The sequence below is a fragment of the Hyperolius riggenbachi genome, chromosome 5 (genome assembly GCF_040937935.1).
Source record: "Hyperolius riggenbachi isolate aHypRig1 chromosome 5, aHypRig1.pri, whole genome shotgun sequence".
Classification (NCBI taxonomy): domain Eukaryota; kingdom Metazoa; phylum Chordata; class Amphibia; order Anura; family Hyperoliidae; genus Hyperolius; species Hyperolius riggenbachi.
Window position 1 is genome coordinate 395,111,528 of NC_090650.1, and position 23,398 is coordinate 395,134,925.

A 23,398-nucleotide genomic window follows, 5' to 3' on the forward strand; every position below is an offset into this window, starting at 1 on the left:
CTGTGAACCCACCACTGCATACCTGTGCTGTGAACCCACCACTGCATACCTGTTGTGTTCAGTGGACCCGCCACTGCATACCTGTTCTGTTGTTCTGTTTAGTAAACCGCCACTGCATACCTGTTCTGTTCAGTGGACCCGCCACTGCATACCTGTTCTGTTTAGTGAACCGCCACTGTATACCTGTTCTGTTTAGTGAACCCGCCACTGCATACCTGTTCTGTTCAGTGAACCCACCGCATCAGTGTGCATACCTGTGCAGTTAAGTGAACCCGCCACTGCATACCTGTTCTGTTCAGTGGACCCGCCACTGCATACCTGTTCTGTTTAGTGAACCGCCACTGTATACCTGTTCTGTTTAGTGAACCCGCCACTGCATACCTGTTCTGTTCAGTGAACCCACCGCATCAGTGCGCATACCTGTGCAGTTAAGTGAACCCGCCACTGCATACCTGTTCTGTTCAGTGGACCCGCCACTGCATACCTGTTCTGTTTAGTGAACCGCCACTGTATACCTGTTCTGTTTAGTGAACCCGCCACTGCATACCTGTTCTGTTCAGTGGACCCACCGCATCAGTGCGCATACCTGTGCAGTTAAGTGAACCCGCCACTGCATACCTGTTCTGTTCAGTGGACCTGCCACTGCATACCTGTTCTGTTTAGTGAACCGCCACTGTATACCTGTTCTGTTTAGTGAACCCGCCACTGCATACCTGTTCTGTTCAGTGAACCCACCGCATCAGTGCGCATACCTGTGCAGTTAAGTGAACCCGCCACTGCATACCTGTTCTGTTCAGTGGACCCGCCACTGCATACCTGTTCTGTTTAGTGAACCGCCACTGTATACCTGTTCTGTTTAGTGAACCCGCCACTGCATACCTGTTCTGTTCAGTGGACCCACCGCATCAGTGCGCATACCTGTGCAGTTAAGTGAACCCACCTACCTACGTGAGTGCACGCAGTGTGATATACCACTCCGTGCATACCCGATATGGACAAAACAGGTAGAGGAAGAGGTAGTGGCAGAGCCAGAGGAAGGCCACCCGGCAGGTCTGCGCGAGGTCGTGTAAATGTAATTTCGTGTGGACCTGGCCCACAGTACAGTGCTCGGAAGAAGGCACGTCCCATCACCTCCCAAGATTGTCAGGACGTGGTTGAGTATTTAGCGACACAGAACACCTCATCTTGCTCAGCCACCAGCGCTACTACTAGCACCACTTCCGCTGCATTTGACACTTCGCAAGAATTATTTAGTGGTGAAATCACTGATGCACAGCCATTGTTGTTACAGCCAGATGAATTTTCACCAGCTCATATGTCTGAGTTACGCGGCAACATTATGGATGTAACGTGTAAGGAGGATGAAGGACCTACTGATGTTGGTGCATGTTTGGATTTGTCTGAGGCAAGCGAAGCTGGGCAGGATGATTACGATGATGACGATGATAGGGATCCTCTGTATGTACCCAATAGAGGAGATGAAGAGGGGGACAGTTCAGAGGGGGAGTCAGAGAGTAGGAGGAGGAGAGAAGTTGCTGAAAGAAGCTGGGGCAGCTCTTCGTCAGAAACAGCTGGTGGCAGTGTCCGGCACCATGTATTGCCACCTATGTACAGCCAGCCAACTTGCCCTTCAGCATCAGCTGCTGAGGTCCCCATAGTGCCCACATCCCAGGGTGGCTCAGCGGTGTGGAAATTTTTTAATGTGTGTGCCTCAGATCGGACCAAAGCCATCTGTTCGCTCTGCCAACAAAAATTGAGCCGTGGAAAGGCCAACACTCACGTAGGGACAAGTGCCTTACGAAGGCACCTGGAGAAAAGGCACAAACAGCAATGGGATGGCCACCTGAGCAAAAGCAGCAGCAGCACACAAAAGCAAAGCCACCCTCCTTCTCCTCTTCCTCCTCCATCAGGTGCATTATCTGCTTCTGCCGCTTTCTCCCTTCCACCTTCACAGGCACCCTCCTCCACTCCGCCTCTGCCCTTGAGCGGTTCCTGCTCCTCTGCCCACAGCAGCAGTCAGGTGTCCGTGAAGGAAATGTTTGAGCGGAAGAAGCCAATTTCGGCCAGTCACCCCCTTGCCCGGCGTCTGACAGCTGGCGTGGCGGAACTGTTAGCTCGGCAGCTGTTACCATACCGGCTGGTGGACTCTGAGGCCTTCCGTAAATTTGTGGCCATCGGAACACCGCAGTGGAAGATGCCAGGCCGCACTTATTTTTCGAGAAAGGCCATACCCCAACTGCACAGTGAAGTTGAGAGGCAAGTGGTGTCATCTCTTGCGAAGAGCGTTGGGTCAAGGGTACACCTGACCACGGATGCCTGGTCTGCCAAGCACGGGCAGGGCCGCTACATTACCTACACAGCCCATTGGGTGAACCTGGTGGTGAACGATGGCAAGCAGGGCGCAGCGGACCAAATTGTGACACCTCCACGGCTTGCAGGCAGGCCTCCTGCCACCTCCTCTCCTCCTGCTACATGCTCTTCACTGTCCTCCTCCTCCTTGGCTGAGTGGCAGTTCTCCTCTCCAGCTACACAGCCCCAGCTCCGCAGGGCCTATGCTGCATGCCAGGTACGACGGTGTCACGCCATCTTAGACATGGCTTGTCTCAAAGCGGAGAGTCACACTGGAGCAGCTCTCCTGGCTGCTCTTAAGAAACAGGTGGATGAGTGGCTGACCCCGCACCACCTGGAGATAGGCAACGTGGTGTGCGACAACGGCAGCAATCTGCTTGCCGCTTTGCATATGGGGAAGCTGACACACATACCCTGCATGGCACATGTCATGAATCTAGTGGTTCAAAGATTTGTGGCAAAGTACCCTGGCTTAGCGAATGTCCTGAAGCAGGCCAGGAAGTTCTGTGGGCATTTGAGGCGGTCTTACACAGCCATGGCACGCTTTGCGGAAATTCAGCGCAAAAACAACATGCCGGTGAGACGCCTCATTTGTGATAGCCCGACTCGCTGGAACTCGACCCTGCTCATGTTCTCCCGCCTGCTAGAACAGAAGAAAGCCGTGACCCACTACCTCTACAACTACAGTAGAATGAAACAGTCTGGGAAGATGGGGATGTTCTGGCCCGACAACTGGACACTGATGGAGAATGCATGCAGGCTCATGCAGCCGTTTGAGGAGGTGACCAACCTGGTGAGCCGCAGTGAGGGCACCATCAGCGACTTAATTCCCTACGCTTACTTCTTGGAGCGTGCTGTGCGTAGAGTGGCGGATGAAGCTGTGAATGAGCGTGACCAGGAACCGTTACGGCAGGAACAGGCATGGGACCAATTTTCATCAGACCCAGCTGTTTCCTCAACACCTGCGGCAGCACAGAGGGGGGAGGAGGAGGAAGAAGAGAAGTCGTGTGCAGAAGACGAATCAGACTCAGAGGATGATGAGCAAGGTGTTTCTTTGGGGGAGGAGGAGGAGGAGGAGGAGGGGACAGCGGCAGGAGAACAACCTCAGCAGGCATCGCAAGGGGCTTGTGCTGCTCAACCTTCCCGTGGTATTGTTCACGGCTGGGGGGAGGAGGTTGACTTACCTGACGTCACTGAGGAAGAGCAAGAGGAGATGGAGGGTACTGGATCCGACTTTGTGCAGATGTCGTCTTTTATGCTGTCCTGCCTGTTGAGGGACCCCCGTATAAAAAACCTCAAGGGGAATGAGCTGTACTGGGTGACCACACTACTAGACCCTCGGTACAGGCACAAAGTGGCGGACCTGTTACCAACTCACCGGAAGGTGGAAAGGATGCAGCACATGCAGAACCAGCTGTCAACTATGCTTTACAATGCCTTTAAGGGTGATGTGACGGCACAACGCCAGCAAGGTACCACTGCCACTAATCCTCCTCCCGTGTCCACGCAGTCAAAGACAGGACGCTCCAGCGATCTCATGGTGATGTCGGACATGCGGACGTTCTTTAGTCCAACGCCTCGCCGTAGCCCTTCCGGATCCACCCTCCACCAACGCCTGGAACGGCAGGTAGCCGACTACCTGGCCTTAAGTGTGGATGTAGACACTGCTGTGAACAGCGATGAGGAACCCTTGAACTACTGGGTGCGCAGGCTTGACCTGTGGCCAGAGCTGTCCCAATTTGCCATCCAACTTCTCTCCTGCCCTGCCGCAAGCGTCCTCTCAGAAAGGACCTTCAGCGCAGCTGGAGGCATTGTCACAGAGAAGAGAAGTCGCCTAAGTCACAAAAGTGTTAAGTACCTCACCTTTATCAAAATGAATGAGGCATGGATCCCGGAGGGCTGCTGCCCGCCCCAAGACTAAGTCAGTCCCCGCACATACAGCATCTCTGCCTGCACGCCGTGTGACTGGCTGCCTGGCCTGCCCCAAGAAGACTAAGTCGCTCCCAGTCCCTCCACACAGCATGTCTGCCTGCAGGCCGCTTGACTACCTTCTCCGCCACCACCAACAGGGTCCGGGACTCCAGGCGGATTGCTGAATTTTTTAGGCCGCTGCTAGCAGCGGCCGCTGTAATAATTTTTCGGGTGCGTGTACATGACTGCCTAATTTTTCTGGCTGCACTGCGGGCAGCTGCAACAACAAAAGAAAAGGCATGTACATGCGCCCATTCCCCTTCGTGATCATTACCTTGCCGTGGTGAAGGGGCTTGCGTATCACAATGGAGCAATGACCGGCGCCTAGATGAGTGTCTCGGGGGGCACACCCACGATAATAAGGTCGTTGCCTCATTGTGGTCAGACCAAATTTGATCAGCTGGACAGTCACTGTTCTGTCATTCAGCTACATCAGCCAGGCGACCATATGGGCTGTAAAGCCACCAAAACCTGCACTCTCGCCATGGTGCGCACCAGTAAAGCACGGCCGTCACTACACAAACAGCTGTTTGCGGTGCGTTACACGATGAGTTTGGTGTGTCAGTGTGAAGCAGTACCTTAATTACACTACCTGATTGATGTATACACATGCAAGATGTTTGAAAGCACTTTAGGCCTGTCATTTAGCATTCAATGTGATTTCTGCCCTTAAAACGCTGCTTTGCGTCAAATCCAGATTTTTCCCGGGGACTTTTGGCATGTATCCCACTCCGCCATCCCCCCCTCCAGGTGTTAGACCCCTTGAAACATCTTTTCCATCACTTTTGTGGCCAGCATAATTTTTTTTTTTTTCAAAGTTCGCATCCCCATTGAAGTTTATTGCGGTTCGCGAACTTTAACGCGAACCGAACCTTTCGCGAAAGTTCGCGAACCGAAAATCGGAGGTTCGGCCCAACTCTATAGATGAGCATATCGGGACAGGGCATGCACAAGTAAGGTCCACACATTCCCAGCAGAAGCAAAGAGGAAAAAAGCTGTGCACAAGCAACTTTATTCTACTGCCCAGTCCGGATGCACGGTATAGGGGAGTCATGACAATGTCTGCTCACTCAGACACAAGAAAAGAGTTAAAGTCATTGTCCTGTGCCTATTGTTCTGTTAGTGTATATCACAGCAGCACAGCCGTTCCACCCTCCATACATACATTGCAGACTGAATGTTTTTTTTGTTGCATGACTTTTATTTAGCATTAAAGGTCGTGCATAAAAAACACTCCTTGAATAGTAATGCATTGTAATGTTATTGGCGTTGCCATTAAGTTATGTACCTTTTTTGTCTCGGGGAAATTTTTTTTAAAGCCTTTGAGTATCGGAAAAACTGACAGGAAATGACAGTGACGCTCATCTGTTACTGACTGGTACTACGTGAGGCCAAAGGGAGATAATAAAGTAAAAACATTTTAAGGGGGATACGTGGTGACCTTGCCTCTGGGTTTTGACCAACCACAATAACTCAAGAGGTACCAGCTTTGATCTCCCCACCTTTGGTGGAACGTTGGGTTGTCCTCCACCCCTTGTACTTTTTGGAGTGCAGTCAGAGTAGGACCGGATGTCCTGCATGGAGACAGGCTTGTGTGCTCCCTCCACTCACCCTTTGTCTTGAGTACTCAGTATTCTTATACTGTTGAGAGTAATGCCCCAAAAAGAACAGGCCTGAAGGACTGCGCTCCACAACACTTGACAGAATTAGAAGTATATAAAACCCAAAATGTCACCAGTATAGGGGATCCGCAGACTTTAACAGAGTACACACTCTCCAGTCACGATTTTAGTCCACAAAGAAAGTTGCGATCACAATCCTGACCTCTCAGCGTGGCATAGGATTTCCCTGAAAAGAATGAGAATATAGTGTGATATTGCTTCCAATGAACCACCCAGTGATTCACTCCATGCAATTGTGTGAAACTGCCTCCACCAGTATATCAAGGAAACACGGGGGGATATATATTCACCCCCTTAGTGAGTTACACTCACCAAATACTTTCTTGTTTTTCAAGCATATAAGCCCTCCAGCCTAGGCAATCACAATTCAGGACCTTTAAAACATATAGATCGAAGCTTCCATAGCATAAAACCGTTTTTCATTTATTGCTAAAAATGCATAAAACATGCGTACCGGATTCCAGTGCATAAGCGTTTCTATGAGCGTGTCAGCACCGCCGCGGTCGGATCCCCGCTGCACACCACAGTCCCCGCTTAGCTTCCTCCTTCCGTCCCACGTGACTCCTTAGCTCCGCGGAGCTAAGGAGTCACGTGGGACGGAAGGAGGAAGCTAAGCGGGGACTGTGGTGTGCAGCGGGGATCCGACCGCGGCGGTGCTGACACGCTCATAGAAACGCTTATGCACTGGAATCCGGTACGCATGTTTTATGCATTTTTAGCAATAAATGAAAAACGGTTTTATGCTATGGAAGCTTCGATCTATATGTTTTAAAGGTCCTGAATTGTGATTGCCCAGGCTGGAGGGCTTATATGCTTGAAAAACAAGAAAGTATTTGGTGAGTGTAACTCACTAAGGGGGTGAATATATATCCCCCCGTGTTTCCTTGATATACTGGTGGAGGCAGTTTCCCACAATTGCATGGAGTGAATCACTGGGTGGTTCATTGGAAGCAATATCGCACTATATTCTCATTCTTTTCAGGGAAATCCTATGCCACGCTGAGAGGTCAGGATTGTGATCGCAACTTTCTTTGTGGACTAAAATTCTTATACTGTTGCTTTAATTATTTAATGTGTACCTGAGCCGAAGCTTGGATGCAAAAATGCATACTTACCTAAAAAGAGGGAAGCCTCTGGATCCTAATGAGGCTTCCCTCGCTGTCCTCTGGTCCCCTGTTGAGGATAAAGACATGGTTTGGTTTGGGGCTGGGTAGGATGTGGGTTTTGTAGGAATGGGTCTACTAACCTAATGTCTCCAACCCACTACCCTCTAAATTGTAAGCTTGCAAGGGCAGGGACCTCCTCCCGGTGTTTCTTATTCTGATGCAATTTATTATATGAACATGTGCCAGCATTGGTAATCTCTCAAACCACTCCTCAACAATGTCTGTATTAGTATTGCTGGATGTCCTGATTGTACAGAGTTTTGAAAGTCTCATGTATCTATGTTCCACACTATCCAGCAGTGGCTGGATAGTGTACTTGTTAAGGGCACTGCCTCTGACACATGAGACCAGGGTTCAAGTCTTGTATGTTCCTGATCTTCCTATTCAGTGAGGAGACCTTGGGCAAGCCTCCCTAACACTGCTACTGCCTATAGAGCTTGCCCTAGCATCCTGGTTGCAGCTCTGGTGCTTTGAGTCTGCCAGGAGAAAAGTGCGATATAAATGTTCTGAGTCCTATCTTATTGTTTTGTACTATGTACAGCACTACGGAAGATGTTGGCACTATATAAATAAAAAATAATAATGAGTTGAAGGGGTTGTGGTTAGGTTTGGATAAGGGTTAGGATAGAGTTTAGGTTTGAGATTAGGGTAGAGTTAAGGTATTCTAATCTGGTAGAGCAATATTTTTTTACAGAATGAAGCAGTAAAACCCCATCCATAATTGAAGATAGTTACATAGTTACATAGTTATTTTGGTTGAAAAAAGACATACGTCCATCGAGTTCAACCAGAGAACAAAGTACAACACCAGCCTGCTCCCTCACATATCCCTGTTGATCCAGAGGAAGGCGAAAAAACCCTTACAAGGCATGGTCCAATTAGCCCCAAAAGGGAAAAAAAATTCCTTCCAGGGAAAAAAATTGCTTCCAGGGAAAAATTGATTCCGATCAGGTCAACTTATTAGGAAAAATATATATACTATATATATATACATTTGAGTATGCATCCTGGTCCACCCAACACTAGATTTGTTTTATTTTTTTTAGATTTGGGAAGTAACTTCTGGATACAGTATGAAAATTGCCATGTTTTTGCCCAGCTTAGGACTCCTTAGAGCTCCATTCTGCTTGTATATTCAAAAGTCAATAAAAAAATAAAATCAAAAAGATCCATTTCAGAATAGCCTTTTCACTTTTCAACCAAAGTAGCTCTTTCTTCGAAATGTCGCTGGCATTTTGGCCACCACCAAAGAAGGCCAAAAAGTCTTAATAAAAGCTTCTTTTTTCACAATAACAAAGATAAAAAAGTTAAGAGTGTACGTGAAAATGAAAGCAGCGAGGTCTTTGAAAAATTTATACACCGGCAAAATTAATACTGTCGTACAGCAACGTGTCAAAAGACCCAACAGAGGAGAATATTAATCCATTAAAAAAAAAAAATATCAAAGGTTTCCGTCTTTGAGTGTAAAGAAACAATTTGAATAATTTTTGACCCTTCCTGCCGAAGTCGGTGGGTCAAATTGAACCTACTATTAAAATTCTGTAATATCTTCCTTTCGTTAGCATTTCAAAACGCAATTTAAATATTCACAGAGCTCTTTTTAATAAACTTAACAATTTAAATATTCACAGAGGCGCCTTTTTTTTTTTTTTTTTAATAAACTTAACAAAATTCAGGTAATTTTCTTCAACTTTCTTGATTGAAGGAAGGCAGTAGGTGCAGATATAAAATAGATGTACAGCTACGAGCAAAAGAAATCAATTATATATGAGAAATAACATAACACATGGAAAGAAATTAATCAAAATTTTCTAGTCTATGATTCTCTACTCTGCTACCTGGAGGCTAGGAATGTAAATGAAAAAAAGCAACATTCGCCCGGTGATAAGAGAAAAATTAATAAAAAAATATTTCCATCCTACAAGATCCCCTGATGCAACTCGTGTTAAAGTGACTGAGTGGCTGCGGGATGAACTTAACTCATTTAAAATAGATTTTTTTAGAAGCTGGAGAAATAGGACTTTTATTCTTGCTGTTAAGCTCAATTACATAAGGCTTATGTGGTCTTGCAATGGCCATAGAAGTAACAAACCTTCATTAAAGTGCTCTGTGGGATGTACAAGAGCTGTGCTTGTGAAGAACCATAGGACACGTCTTAGAGTTTTCTTTTTGCTAAGTATTTCTAAGAAGGTTTCCAGGTTGAGCTTCGAGACATGTTGTGGCTGGCTAAGTTTAGCCAGATAAAAACTTAAGTTAGGGGTACAAACACTCTGTCTGAAAAGCTCTGATGTTCCAGGTGTTCCAACTGATCTCAAAACATAAACACAAAAACATTGTTTTACCAAACTTAATAAACTGTTTTTAGACTTGTTTGACCAATAATATTGTTGACTTTGTACAAATTAGCAACATGTCATTCAGGTTGACTTGATCTGTCTAGTATTAATTACCGGTAGTTTCAAGACATCTACAGATAAGAGATGACACTTGTTTGAACTGGCCATCTTCTTATCTCTGTAAATTCCCTCCAACAAACAGTGATGGCTGCACTCATGGGGGAATGATGGAAAACCTGACAGTATTGCTGTTTGTGTCCTGGTAAGTAGCTGCTCACTGTAGTTACTCCTACCATTTAACCATTTCATGATGAGCGATCAGTGAACTTGGACAATTTAACCTCTTTGGTACTTTTGCAAAAATTGCTTATATTCACAAAGATCATTTTTATTTGTATTTTTGTGAAAGGGCATATTCACGAAAATTATTGCAGTCACCATATTTTCCAAATTTTTGGCAAAAAAAAATGCTCTATGAATGCTTTAGGAACATTCATTTCATGGGAAAATTCCATCTATTTTGTGTATTTAAAAAGAATCTGTACTCTAAAATTCTTACAATAAAAAGCATACCATTCTATTCATTATGTTCTCCTGGGCCCCGCTGTGCTGTTTCTGCCACTCCCTGCTGCAATCCTGGATTGTAATTGCCAGTTTTAGGCAGTGTTTACAAACAAAAAACATGGCTGCTCACCAGCATGTAATAGGCTGAGAGAAGCTCAGTCTGTGACTCATACAGAGCCTGGAGGGGGCGTGGAGAGGGTGTTCTACCTATCACAGCAGAGCAGCAGATTCCTACCTGAGCCGACAAAGCTGACAAAGGAAAGAAGATTAGACTATATAACAGAGATAATGCAGCCACTGTGCAACTAGGAAAGGCTGCAGTAAGACAGACCACATTAGAACAGGTATAGGAACTTATAGGATAGAAGAAATAAGGCTGAACATTTTGCTACAGAGTCTCTTTTCATGGCAAAAGCATTTTTAATGGAAAGACTTGTTCAGGCTGCTTGTAGAGGTGTCAAGAGTCTTTTACAACAGGATTGTTGTGTTTTCATTCTTAACTGAGCAAGTCTGCAGGCAGCTTAAAAGGGAACTTTAACCCAGGAATTAACTTCATCCTAATCAGTAGCCGATACTACCATTTCCATGAGAAATCTTTACATTTTCTTAAATAGATCATCAAGGGGTCTATGTGGCTGATGTGTGATGAAACCCCTCCCACATTGTAATATCAGGGCTATGGCCCTGGCAGATTATGTCTGTGAACCCCGTTGCATTGTGGGAAATAATGTCTGTTTTTCAAACTGCCAAGCAAGCAGTATCTCCTTCTTTACAACTAACCTTTTAGCGTATTACATTGTTAGTGGGTTAGTGGGACAGTTGGTGCTGTCTGCTTTTTTTCCCTGTCTGCCAGTAGTAAAGATGATTACGCGCAGGCTCAGGGCAGATCACAGAACATGAACAAGTTTAAAGGCGAGATTCAATAATTTCTTGTTCTATTTATTTTTACTTCTTACTTTGCAATGTATTCATTTATTTTTTGTTATTCTTCTACTACTATCTTTCGGTATAGTTCTTCTTTAAAGTATTAATGATGAAATACAGATTGGGCATGTGATGATAAAGTACAGAGTTTTTCTGCAGTGAAAACTGCAGGACAAAATGTTTTTAGTTGCAGTGCTATACCCAAGACACGTACAGTACGTAAATGACCGCTTTAGCTAAGATTGTTAAAACATGTAGCTCTCCCCTTTGACCATCAAGCCATCACCGTATTGATACTTTAATGGGATGAATGCTATCATTGACCAATAGGGAGGTTTCGTTGTTTTCACTTTCACTACCACTGTTTCAATATCTGAAACTAATCACAATTTTGTGTTTAAGTTCTGAATGATGATGTAAATTTACATCATTTTTTATTCTTATTATTTGGATATATTTCATGTTTGCTTTATGGCAGTGATTGCCAAATTTTTATATTAAAGGGATATTTAAGCCAGAAAAAAAAAAAGTTTTACTCACCTGGGACAGCAGTGCTGTGCCCTCGCAGACACTCACTAATCCTCTGGTCCCCCACTGCCAGCTAGTTTCGTTTTTGCTGACAGGCCCGACAGGACTGGCCACGCGTAGCTTTCTCCGCATTCCTGACTGCAATTAGCGCTATTGCATATCTATGCGTTGGTAAAGCGGCAACGCCTATTTTTGTACGCTTTGCAGCCCACAATAGCGCTAATTGCAGTCAGGAATGCGGAGAAAGCTACGCGTGGCCAGTCCTGTCGGGCCTGTCGGCAAAAAACGAAACTAGCTGGCAGCGGGGGGACCAGAGGATTAGTGAGTGGCTGTGAGGGCTCAGGACTGCTGCAGGTAGCTGGTAGAAGCCCCAGGTGAGTAAAACTCATTTTTTTCCGTCTTAAGTGTCCCTTTAAGCATACTGACCTAAGTGTGGCATGTTGGGATAGTAGATGAAACTTACCTCTGGGCACTCTGCCTTCCCACATCTCACCAAAAAGTTTGATTCTTCGTTATCAAATTGACCTTAGACTTTTGTAGAGACATTAGACAATGGTAGAGATTAGATTGGTAGGCACAGTTAGTGACATGGCCATGTGAAAGAAAATGTGTAAGTAAAACAGAAAGAGTATTTGTCTTTTTCCTAGAGCCCTACACTGTCAACTGAAGATTGTAAAATAGAAGGTGACTTTATCTTGTGTACTGCACAAACTGGGAGTCACTGCTTCTTCCAACAGTGGTTTATGTGGCCAAGACCAAATAAGGATAGTGCTGCTGTTTGTTCGTGCCTACATGTCAGGAACCCAAACTGTGCCTTTTGTCATGTGACCTGCTGACAGAGTGTCAGAAGGTCACATGACCTTCAGTTGGAGGGTACTTGAAACAGCAGATGTCACTGTGAAGGGAAATTTCTGCTGTGCTATTTTTAAAATTAATAAAGCAAGACAGTTCAACCAGCTGAAACATCTTAGAAATTTGCTTTAACTTATATATCCCCAATGTTTACTAATTATTTTCAGTTGCATGTTACAACCAGAGTTGTTCAATGAGACGCAAATGTTTCCAAATTGGTGCAAATTGTGCTGCAATTTGTATGCAGCATCTATATTTGATTGGTCCAATTTCAAGCTGCTCACAATTTGCAATGATATTTGCAACAAACTTGAAGAACATGCTGCTCACTGATCAACCTAAGCTTTGGGACCCACTAGCAGCCTTTTCTAAGCGCTAGTGATTTGTAAGGCTCTTGCTAGTTGCTAATGCAATGCTATGGGGGATTTTTAGAAAATCACATCTCTCAGGTGAGATCACACCCATAGCATTACATTAGAAGAGCTCTGCTCAGGGCCGGCACTGCCCTATTGGCAAAGGGGGCAATTGCCCAACTGCCGTACTCTGCCATGTCTCCCGCACTGCTCCCTGGAGCCCCTGCACATTAGCTACATGCTCATTTGTCCCGGCGTGCAGTCTTCAACCACGCTGTCCATCTCTTCTCTATCCGGCATGTGTTTACACCTACCACGGCGGATAGAGAAGAGGCAGACAGCATGGCTGAAGACTGCATGGACGGTCAACCGCCGCCTGCCCGGACAAGTATGCAGCTAAACTACAGTGGCCCCAGGAACATTGAGGTAGTGTCTGTCGGTGGAGAAGGAGGGAGGGCTGTTGGGAAGGGGAGTAAAGGGACCCCCTACTTAAGTTTGCCCCAGGGCATCAGCGCCCCTTAAAGCGGTATTGTCACCATAAAAATCAAATTTCAACAGCAACTGGTCTGAGTGTATTAAGTGATAAAGATGCTAATCCTGCATTCAAAACTTGCAAAACTTTTTCTGCTGTTATGGTTTGGAGTTATCAGATACTTTATGAGCACTGGCCCTAGTGCCAAACAGTGCCAAAGAGTTGAATGCTGGGAGTTCTTTTTATCTATAATATATTCCTCCTCTTCCATTTATTTCCCTGCCTAGCTGCTTATCAGAAACACCCTCTGATCACTTGTGTTTACAAGCAAGGCTGAGGTGACTCAGCGATTGGAGGATAAGACAGAGCAGTTCCTAGTATACACCTCAGTGGGAGTGTCTGAAGACTCTGGGAGGAAGGCAGCTAATGAATACACAATGAGCAAGAGAAGGGAGGGGGGGGAAACAAGAGTCAGGGAGGATATGATGTCAGCATTAGCTTGGCAAAATGGCCACTGCCTAGAATAGGAGTTTCTGCTTTTCCTTTATAAAACTCACAGGAATCATTACATGGATAGCACAATACATCTGTTATGTAAGTAGAAGTAGTATTTATCTACTTATATATGTGTTTTTTATTTCTAGGTTAGCATGAGTGTCACTTGTTCTTTAAACCAGACCTGCTAGTGGTTTCCAGACCTTAGTTAGAAAATATATAGAATGTCAATAACTAGAAAATGTGTATATTTTATTACTAAGAAGGGTGTTGCCAGTTTATGCTGAAACTATATTGAGCAAATCTCTACAATTTAGTTTATATTCTTCCAACTAACGAACCTTTGGTATGTAAATATGGTAGATTGTATCTGAGGTGAACTGGACATTTAACTGGTGACATTATTATGAAAAAAGTAGCAATTTTACAAAGTACTTTGCAAGTTGATACTTAGCTGTGAATTATGTTTTAAGGTCCCCTGGAGGATGCTATAGAGGATGAGGAGGAAGACTGCCTGTCAGAGGAGAATGATGTTGTCTCTAAAGAAGATTTTCCTCTAGAAGGAAGTTTCACTTCGGAATTTGAGCCAGAGAATATGACTTGTGAAGATGTGGAATATTTCTGCAATAAAGGTACAGTTTCTGGGCTGGCTGGGAAACCTTGAGGGGTTTGTGTCACATAGCTCCCTACTCCCTCTTTCGGAAGGACAGTCCCTCTTTGGGAGCCCTGTCCCTCTTTCCTCCTCCTTTGTCCCTCTTTCAGGACTTTGTCCCTCTTTCTATGTAAATATATATATTTCTCTACTTAAAAATGTGTTTGATTGACTCTAAACTTTATTCCCATCCTTTAAATTGATATATTACTAATTTTAAAATGGTAATATGAAGGAAAATGAACCAGGATAGAAAGGACCAGTGTGGTTTGAATTATAAAAAAACAACATATTTTTCTTATGTAATCTTTATGGTATGCGTGAATAGGGGTGTGATTAGGGGTGTGGCAGGGGCGTGGCTTAAGTGTCTCTATCTCATCTCAAAAAGTATGGTGTTAATTGCTTTGTTTTTGTTTTTTTCCTCTTTGATTTACTTTGGACAGATTTTAAATGCAGAGTTTGTATAGTGAATGAGATTTTAGTCTTCCTGTACTAAGGCTCAGTTCACACTACTGCATCGCAAAAATGGACATTCTTGTAAACCGATCGGAAACGCAGATGTAAACAGATCTGTTAAAGTCAAGCAGAATTCCCGGCCTGCACAATTTTTCCAGTTGCGTTGCGTTACCCCCTAAAAGCCCATGGTGGAACGCATCTGCCTCCAGATTTCAGACGGAGTTAAAGGATACCCGAAGTGACATGTGACATGATGAGATAGACATGTGTATGTACAGTGCCTAGCACACAAATAACTATGCTGTGTTCCTTTTTTTCTTTCTCTGTCTGAAAGAGTTAAATATCAGGTATGTAAGTGGCTGACTCAGTCCTGACTCAGAGAGGAAGTGACTACAGTGTGACCCTCACTGATAAGAAATTCAAAGTATAAAACACTTTCCTAGCAGAAAATGGCTTCTGAGAGCAGGAAAGAGATAAAAAGGGGAATTTCTTATCAGTGAGGGTCACACTGTAGTCACTTTCTGCCTGAGTAAGGACTGAGTCAGCCACTTACATGCCTGATATTTAACTCTTTCAGGCAGAGAAAGAAAAAAGGAACACAGCATAGTTATTTGTGTCCTAGGCACTGAACATACCTATGTCTATCTCATCATGTCACATGTCACTTCGGGTATCCTTTAAGGGCGCAGAAGTGGTGCTTCCAGTATCCCCCCCCCCCCCCCCCCTCCAAATCCTCCGGTCATTCTATTTCCAAGTTTTGCATAGGATTTAGTTTAGTGACCGCTTCTTGGTTACAAATGCCAAATAACCACCATACAAATGCACATTTTGCACCACCAGTTTTTATGCCTCAAGGCATAAAGGCCTAATGTCCATGTGAAAGGGGTATTTTAGAGGTAAATTCAAAACAGAAATGTTTTACTATTCGTTTTGCTGTCTATCATACAGTGTTAGCTGTGTAGTAGAGACATGTAGCTGGTTACAGTACATATGTAGGCAGCAAGAAGGTGAAGCAAGCCATTGACGGGAATCGATCTGAAAATGGGATTGATTTCATTCGTCTGATCGGATTGGTAATGATGTTTTTCACCCGGTATTTGTCCCAAATCATCATTTCTGATCATTGTGTTGTGAAACGCAGTGTGACCAAGCATCTGTCAAGATGCGAAATGGCCAATGCTCTCCCGCACTTGTGCTCATAACCCCCACGTCAGCACACCACCGCCCATATTGGAGAGCCTGTCATTACTATCTGCATAGATGTAAGTTTGGATGTCACGGGAACAATAAACTATGGTTGTTTTGAAGACGGATGGTGCATACATTCTTTCTTCCTGAATTGATCATTTCCGATTGTTCATGTGAATAATCGTTTGTAAACTATCATTTAGCAAATTGTATTGTTAGCAAATTGTATTGTTAGCAAACTGCGCATGCGCAGAACGCTACTGGTCTTTGGAGCATGATCGAGGGGCACGTGCTGCTGGGACCATGCATGCGTAGTGGAGCACGATTGGGCCACAATGCGTAAGAACAGAGGGGATCGGGAGAATGGAGATCGAGAAAACAAACTACAGGGGGCTGTAGAAAGCCCTAGGTTAGTATAAATACTTACACTTACTTTATTTTAGGTACAAATTCGGAAGCTCTCCTGCTTGTTATTTCCTTTGAAACAAGACTAGGTCTTACAACTGATCACACCTACTGTACTACCTATAAAATACAAACATCCACTTCCTAAGTTAGATACAGTCTCTACCGCAATACTGGGATTCTGGAGATTGCAGTCTGGCATTTCTGCTCTTCCTAATTTGTGGGTCACATGGTCTCACCTGATTGACCTGACCAACGGTTAAATCCACAGAGGAGAGAAATAAGCTTCATTGCAGATGCATGCACATTTGTTCATTAAACAGGTATTATTCAGTCCAGCAGTCTGCTTCTGTAACATTATTTCTATTCACTTATCATCCCGATTGCTATTACAATTGTCTTGTTCAATTTTGAGTTTAGCTGGGCTTTAAATGGCTCAGAGAATACACCTCTATACTTACAATAGCAGCAAGTGGGTTAAATCAAGACACTGCAGTTTGGAGGCCTCCCCGGTGCAAATAAATAAATAACTAGGCATACTTGGAAGAAGAAAAAACCAATTTGACATTGTAGTTTACCTTGCTGCAGGAGGTGTTTGTGCAAATCGCCTATAAGCTTATTGACCTGAGTCTTTGACTCCTGGTTATGTCTAGAATGAGGACACTGATAGATCACTGATAGAGCTGATTGAACAGCCCCTGCGTGAGTGGCTTGTGGACCCCTCCTGCAGGCTGGACATTATCTGTAGTGCGTGGATCTGTCATTTGGTTAGTTTGATACACAGCCCAGCCCCATACTCTGCCTTCTGCTGACACACTGCATCTCCGCTCTTAACTAGAATTAAAGCTACACAATCGTCTAAACAATGAAACGGAAAGCAATGTGATGTATACGCAAAGGAACGTTGATTTACCATATAGTCACATATCTGCTGTAATAAATGTCTTGTTTTCCAGGAAATATTGATTATTGTATTGAGGGTTATGGAGGCTGACATATTTATTTAAAGCAAACCTACGGTACTTATGATATAATGAATTGTATGTGCAGTACAGCTATGAAAAAAAGAACGTAAGTAGCAAAAAAGAGTCTCATATTGTTTTCCAGTATAGGAAGGTTTAAAGGACAACTGAAGCGAGAGGGATATGGAGGCTGCCATATTTATTTCCACAACCAGTTGCCTGGCTATCCTGCTAATCCTCTGCCTCTAATACTCTCACCCATATACCCTGAACAAGCATGCAGCAGATTGGGTGTTTCTGACATTCTTGTCAGGTCTAACAAGATGAGCTGCATGCTTGTTTCTGGTGTGATGCAGCCAAGTAGATCAGTAGGACTGCCAGGCAACTGGTATTGTTTAAAGGAAATAAATATGGCAGCCTCTATATTCTTCTCACCTCTGTTGTCCTTTATACAAAAGAGCTTTTCTGAGCTCTTTGACCCACTGGTGCGAATACAGTCCTGTTTTCTAAAGCACTTACACAACAAAGAAACAGTGAGGGACAGCTTGAGATGAGGTTTTACTGCAGGAAAGTTCAAAGGGTCATTATTTCTGCTTTGTTTTATAGTTTAAAGGGACTCCGAGCACCTTCCATGGGTATACCTTTAAGACTCCAACCAGTACTGCAATGTACTTAAAGATGCATACATTTCTGTAGCTTGTGCTCTCCTCTATCATTTGATTCCTGAATCGTCATTCTACACCAAATAGTTTTCGTTCAATTTCAATTTAAAAATGTTATGACTCCCGGGTCACTTCTGTCTTCTCTGTTAGAGAAGTGCATCACTGAATGAAGCAGGAAGAGGAAGTGACACGCATGGCCATTGCAAGAGGCTCCACCAGAGGGGTCATAGCACGACTTTGTTGGAAGTTGTCTGGCTTACAGGCATGCCTGTGAGAGGTGCTCGGAGTCCCTTTAAAAAACAGAGGCCCATATGCAATTCACCTTTTCTTCTGAGTTTTCTCCTAGGTGATAATTTTTCATTTTGTATTTAAAATAACTTTTCAGCATTTTGGAATTGAAAAAGTACCAAAAAGTAGTTAAAAAACTACTATCAAAATTATTTTGAGTATTTTCTTGCTTGCCTCTGATTAAACATGCATTGTGTTTACAAGTTATGAAAATATCACCGAGGAGTAAACTCAGGTGAAAAAGTGAATTGCATATGGCCTAGAGCAGGCATGGGCAAACTTGGCCCTCCAACTACAAGTCCCACAATGCATTGCAGGAGTCTGACAGCCACAGTCATGACTCATAAAGGCAAATGCATTGTGGGATTTGTAGTTCCTTAACAGCTGGAGGGCCAAGTTTGCCCATGCCTGGCCTAGAGTGTGTTTTTAAAAATGCAACTGTGACAGAATGATGCAATTTTATTTTTTAAAACATCATTATATCTTAATTTTTATTTTTTTTGGGGGGGAGGGTTTCGCTTCAGGTTTGCCTTAAATTTAAGCAATACAAGTTGCCTGGCTTTCCTGCTGATCCTCTGCCTCCAATAGACCCTGAACAAGCTGTTTCTGATAAAAAGAGCCATATGCTTTTGCAGGTGTGTAATTCAGACACTACTGCAGCCAAAAAGATCAGTTGGCAGGACAGTCAGGCAACTGGTATTGTTTAGAAGGAAATAAACATGGCAGCCTCCATATACCTCTCGATTCAGGTTCCCTAAAGGAAACTAGTGAAAATAACGTATGAATCAAATTGCTTTTTTTTCCCCTTACAAAATGAATTTGCCAGTGATTTCCCATTGTAGAATCTTTCCTCGCCCTGATTGATCACAGGTGGGGACATCTTTAGTGCTGGCAAGTGATCTCTGCGAAATGTTTGTTTCTGAGAATTCCAAAGCCAGTACAAAATATATCTGGTCTCCCAGAATGCTGTGGAGGTTTGCATATCTAATCAGCCTAGGATAAACATCATCGGGAGGGTGGGGCTACATACATAGTATACAGCAATACTGTATATAGTTACAGGAAGTGTTTCTGGTGCTGAAACCAAGATAATGAGTGTAAAAGTGGGTATCCTGAATAATATATTTCCTTCTACTTTATGTCACGATGGTGCCTCTTTAAAAGGCAACTGAAGTCAGAGTGATATGGAGGCTGCCATATGTGTCTCCTTTTAAACAATACCAGTTGCCTGGCTGTCTTGCTGATCTATTTGGCTACAGTAATGTCTGAATAACACCAGAAACAAGCATGCAGCTAATCCTGTCAGACCTGACAACAATGTCAGAAACACCTGATCTGCTGCATGCTTGTTCAGGGGCTATGGCTAAAAGTATTAGAGGCAGAGGATCAGCAGGATAGCTAGGCAATAGGTATTGCTTAAAAGTACCATAAGTAAATATGGCAGCCTCCTCATCTCTCTCACTTCAGTTGCCCTTTAAGTGTGACCCCCTAACCATTCACTAAAAAAAAAAGAAGTTTAAAAAAAAAATAATTGTTATATGTATTAACTGGTAGCTTTTTGAGGAAGTCAATTTCTTTTCTCCTGAAGCTTTAGTCACATCAGTTTCCGGCGTACATCTGCGCACAATAATCAGGTCTGGATCTGTGCTATCGTAATGTAATACTTCTTAAAGGAAATTATCATTTAACACGAAGAGATAAAATAGTAAGATCACACGAATAAGTAAAGAGTTTATATGTGAAAGAGTACATGCTTTCCCGATGTTTAGACAAAGGATTATGGTGGGCAGAGCAGATCTGATATGGATGTACACAGAGCAGGGAGGCTGTGATGATAATATCCTCAGGTTGAAAGTGATTCTGAGCATATTTTTTTAACTATACCGAAAGAATGATCTCAGAAAATAGAAGAGATATTTGTTATATCACGCTATCAGCAAAAACGCAGCTTTTCTTCCAATAGTGACTAGCAAAAATGTGCCAGTTAAACATAGCACAGAACCAGTTACGCATAGCTCAGAACAGGAAGTGGAAGTGGTTAGCCAGTGAGGCATAGCACAGAACAATAAGTGGGAGTGGCTAGCCAGAGAGGCATAGCACAGAACAGGAAGTGGGAATGGCTAGCCAGTGAGGATTAGCACAGAACAGGAAGTGGAAGTGGCTAGCCAGTGAGGCATAGCACAGAACAATAGGTGGGAGTGGCTAGCCAGTGAGACATAGCACAGAACTGGAAGTGGGAGTGGCTAGTCCATACAGACACATTTTAGTAGGACAGGTGAGTGGGTAAAGAATGTGGGCGGCAGTTTGAGGGAAGGAGTCTGAATAGAGCAGAACAGGTAGGGAGGCATAAAATACAGTGAAATCTTGGTTTTGCAATCATAATTAGTTCTAGAAACATGCTTGTAATCCAAAGCACTCTTATATCAAAGGAAATTTCCCCGTAAGGACTAATGGAAACTCAGAAGATTCGTTCCACAAACCAAAAACATTTATTGAAAAATATTTAATACAAAGAACTGTACTATATAAAGTAAAAATGTTAAAAAAAAAGACTTTCACTATAACAGAATCATTGCTATCTGTTGGCTCACCCCAACCTTTTATTTTTTATTGTTTGGTTTTGACTAGGAACCCATCCAATGACTACTGTTGACGATTTCACAGAAATGTGACGTTGTACAGTCCCTACACTCAGGGACTACTAAAGGGGCCCATACACCTAACGATTTTCCCGCCGATATACAGCAGATTCGATCACTGTGATCGAATCTGCTGTGAAATCGATGCGCAAACGCTGACGGAACGATCAATTTCCGTCCGAAATCAATTATTCCCGTCGATTCCACGCGATCCGTCCGTGCGGAACATTTTGATCGATCGCCGGCGGGTCGGGAGTGCGTTCGAATGCCCGACGACTGACGTTAGCGGCAATACATTACCTGCTCTGGCTGGCGTGACTCCCCTGGTCTCCGCTGTCTTCTTCTCCGCTGGGCTCCGGGTCCGGCTGGCTTGGCTTCACTGAACTTCCTGTCCCGGCAGGAAGTTTAAACAGTAGAGTGCCCTCTACTGTTTAAACTTCCTCCGGTAGGAAGTTCAGTGAAGCCAGCCAGCCGGACCCGGAGCCCAGCGGAGAAGAAGACAGCGGAGACCGGGGGAGTCGCGCCGGCCGGAGTAGGTAATGTATGCAAGGGGGGGGGGGGGGGGTGGCTAAAGGCAGCCTTACGATCCCTCTCTGATCAGATTCTATCAGAGAGGGATCTATCTTTTGGTCGATCTGATGGCAAATCAACCAGTGTATGGCCACCTTAAGAGAGAGAAACTGTATCTTGTACTGGAGCACAGAGTAGTCCAGCTTCTCCATGGACTGCAGATAAATCTCAGACTCATTCTCAAGCAGTGATATCCTTTTGCTTTGATTTCAGGAGATGAGGAGGGCAGCCATGGAACGGCAGAGTCTGACGGTGAGGCGCAGTCAGAGAAAACGCCACAAGCTGAGATAGCGGTTGAGGGCTGGGATGGCCCAGGTAAGTGACAAGCAAAATACTCACCATGAAGATCTGCTTATTACAAATTACTCTTGCTTTATACCATTCCAATGTATTATAAATGCTTATTTGTGGACGGTGTCAGAGGTAAAACTATAAGTATAGCGGCCAAAGGTTCTGCAAGACATGGGGGGGTGGGGGGGGGGCATGCATATGACTTGGGTGCTATATAAGATGCCTAAACATGTGAGTAGGAGGTGTGGGAAGGAGTGGCTTCTGTCAATACCTGGTAGGTGCCCTGCAAGACTTCTGATCCTTCCTAACCACAGCCTTGCCTTAAAGGGTATCTGCAGTGAAAATAATCTTATGATATAATGATTTGTTTGTGTAGTACAGCTAAGAAATAGAACATTCGTAGCACAGATATGAGTCTCATATTGTTTCCAGTACAGGAAGAGTTAAGAAGCTTCAGTTGTTATCTATGCAAAAGAGGTTCTCTGATCTCTCCGACCCAACGAGTCGTCTACAGTGCTGTTTTCTGAAGCACTTATCTCAACCTGTCTGTTTGTTTGTTTGTTTAAGGTATTACTACCAGGAAGTTCAAAGTATCATTAGCTCTGCTCTGTTTCATCATTTAAAATGCAGAGTGTAATTTGTAAACTGCAAATATTATAGAATGATGCAATGTTATATTAAAAATAGATATAGAGCTGAAAATAAAATATGATGCCTTGTCTTTGCTGCTAATGTTCTAGTAAATATCCGTCCTACACGTACAATTCCTTATATTATAGGGTTTTTTTTTCATTTTAATTTAACCTCACCAGTCGCCAGGCCTGTACCTTACCCCTAGCCTCCTCCTTCTGCCATTCCTAACCCTATCCCAAACCACCTATCAGTACCATAGTGATACTGTGAGCTGCTCGTATTTCACTGACAACACTGAATCCGGATGGCTAATATACGTGTGTAGCTCTGCTGGCCATGAAATGACAACAGAAGCAGTAAATTCACAACTTGTGTTGCCATCCTTAAAGTGGACCCAAACCAAACATGTTTTTAATTCAAAATATTTAGTTGCACCACTTTGACACATACAAAGATAAATAAACACTCCTTCAAGCCTATGAGCATTACAGTCTATGCTTTTGCCCTCCTCTTTTCATAACTAGGGTTATACAGGTGGCAGCCATTAGCCATTCCTCCTTTGCCGGCCACCACCTACTCCACCAGTTTGCCGGATTCTGTCCAGGCAATATGAAAGGAGGGGAGGGGTTCCTCGAATAAATGTAAAATATTTTATATTTGTCATCATGCAGCTGAAAAAAGGCTGCTATTTATTATTATAATTTAGGAAATAAATTTTATTTCTGAAATCTTGTATTTTTCATTTGAGTCCACTTTAAACAGAACTCCAGCCTGGGTGAATGTTCTTACATATGCTGACTACCTTATGCAATTGACTTCTATGATATATGAAATTTTAAAGTGAATTTGATCATATATGTCCTCAAATCCCATTCAGAAAAAAATATTTCTCATTAGCATTGTGCTGAGATTTACTAGAGAAAAGCATGCCTCCGTGTGGGAGTCAGAGAGATCTCCAGC

General features: G+C 43.8%; 1 protein-coding gene across 2 annotated transcripts in view; it reads left to right on the top strand.

The window, feature by feature from the left end:
- ZFPM2 (zinc finger protein, FOG family member 2) overlaps nucleotides 1-23,398 on the top strand; it is a 520,700-nt gene that overhangs the window by 78,873 nt on the left and 418,429 nt on the right. For both annotated transcript variants that reach the window (XM_068237825.1, XM_068237826.1), the window contains exons 2-3: nucleotides 14,166-14,324; nucleotides 21,728-21,829. In XM_068237825.1, the coding sequence (XP_068093926.1) occupies nucleotides 14,166-14,324; nucleotides 21,728-21,829 (261 nt within the window). The remainder of the gene's footprint in view (nucleotides 1-14,165; nucleotides 14,325-21,727; nucleotides 21,830-23,398) is intronic.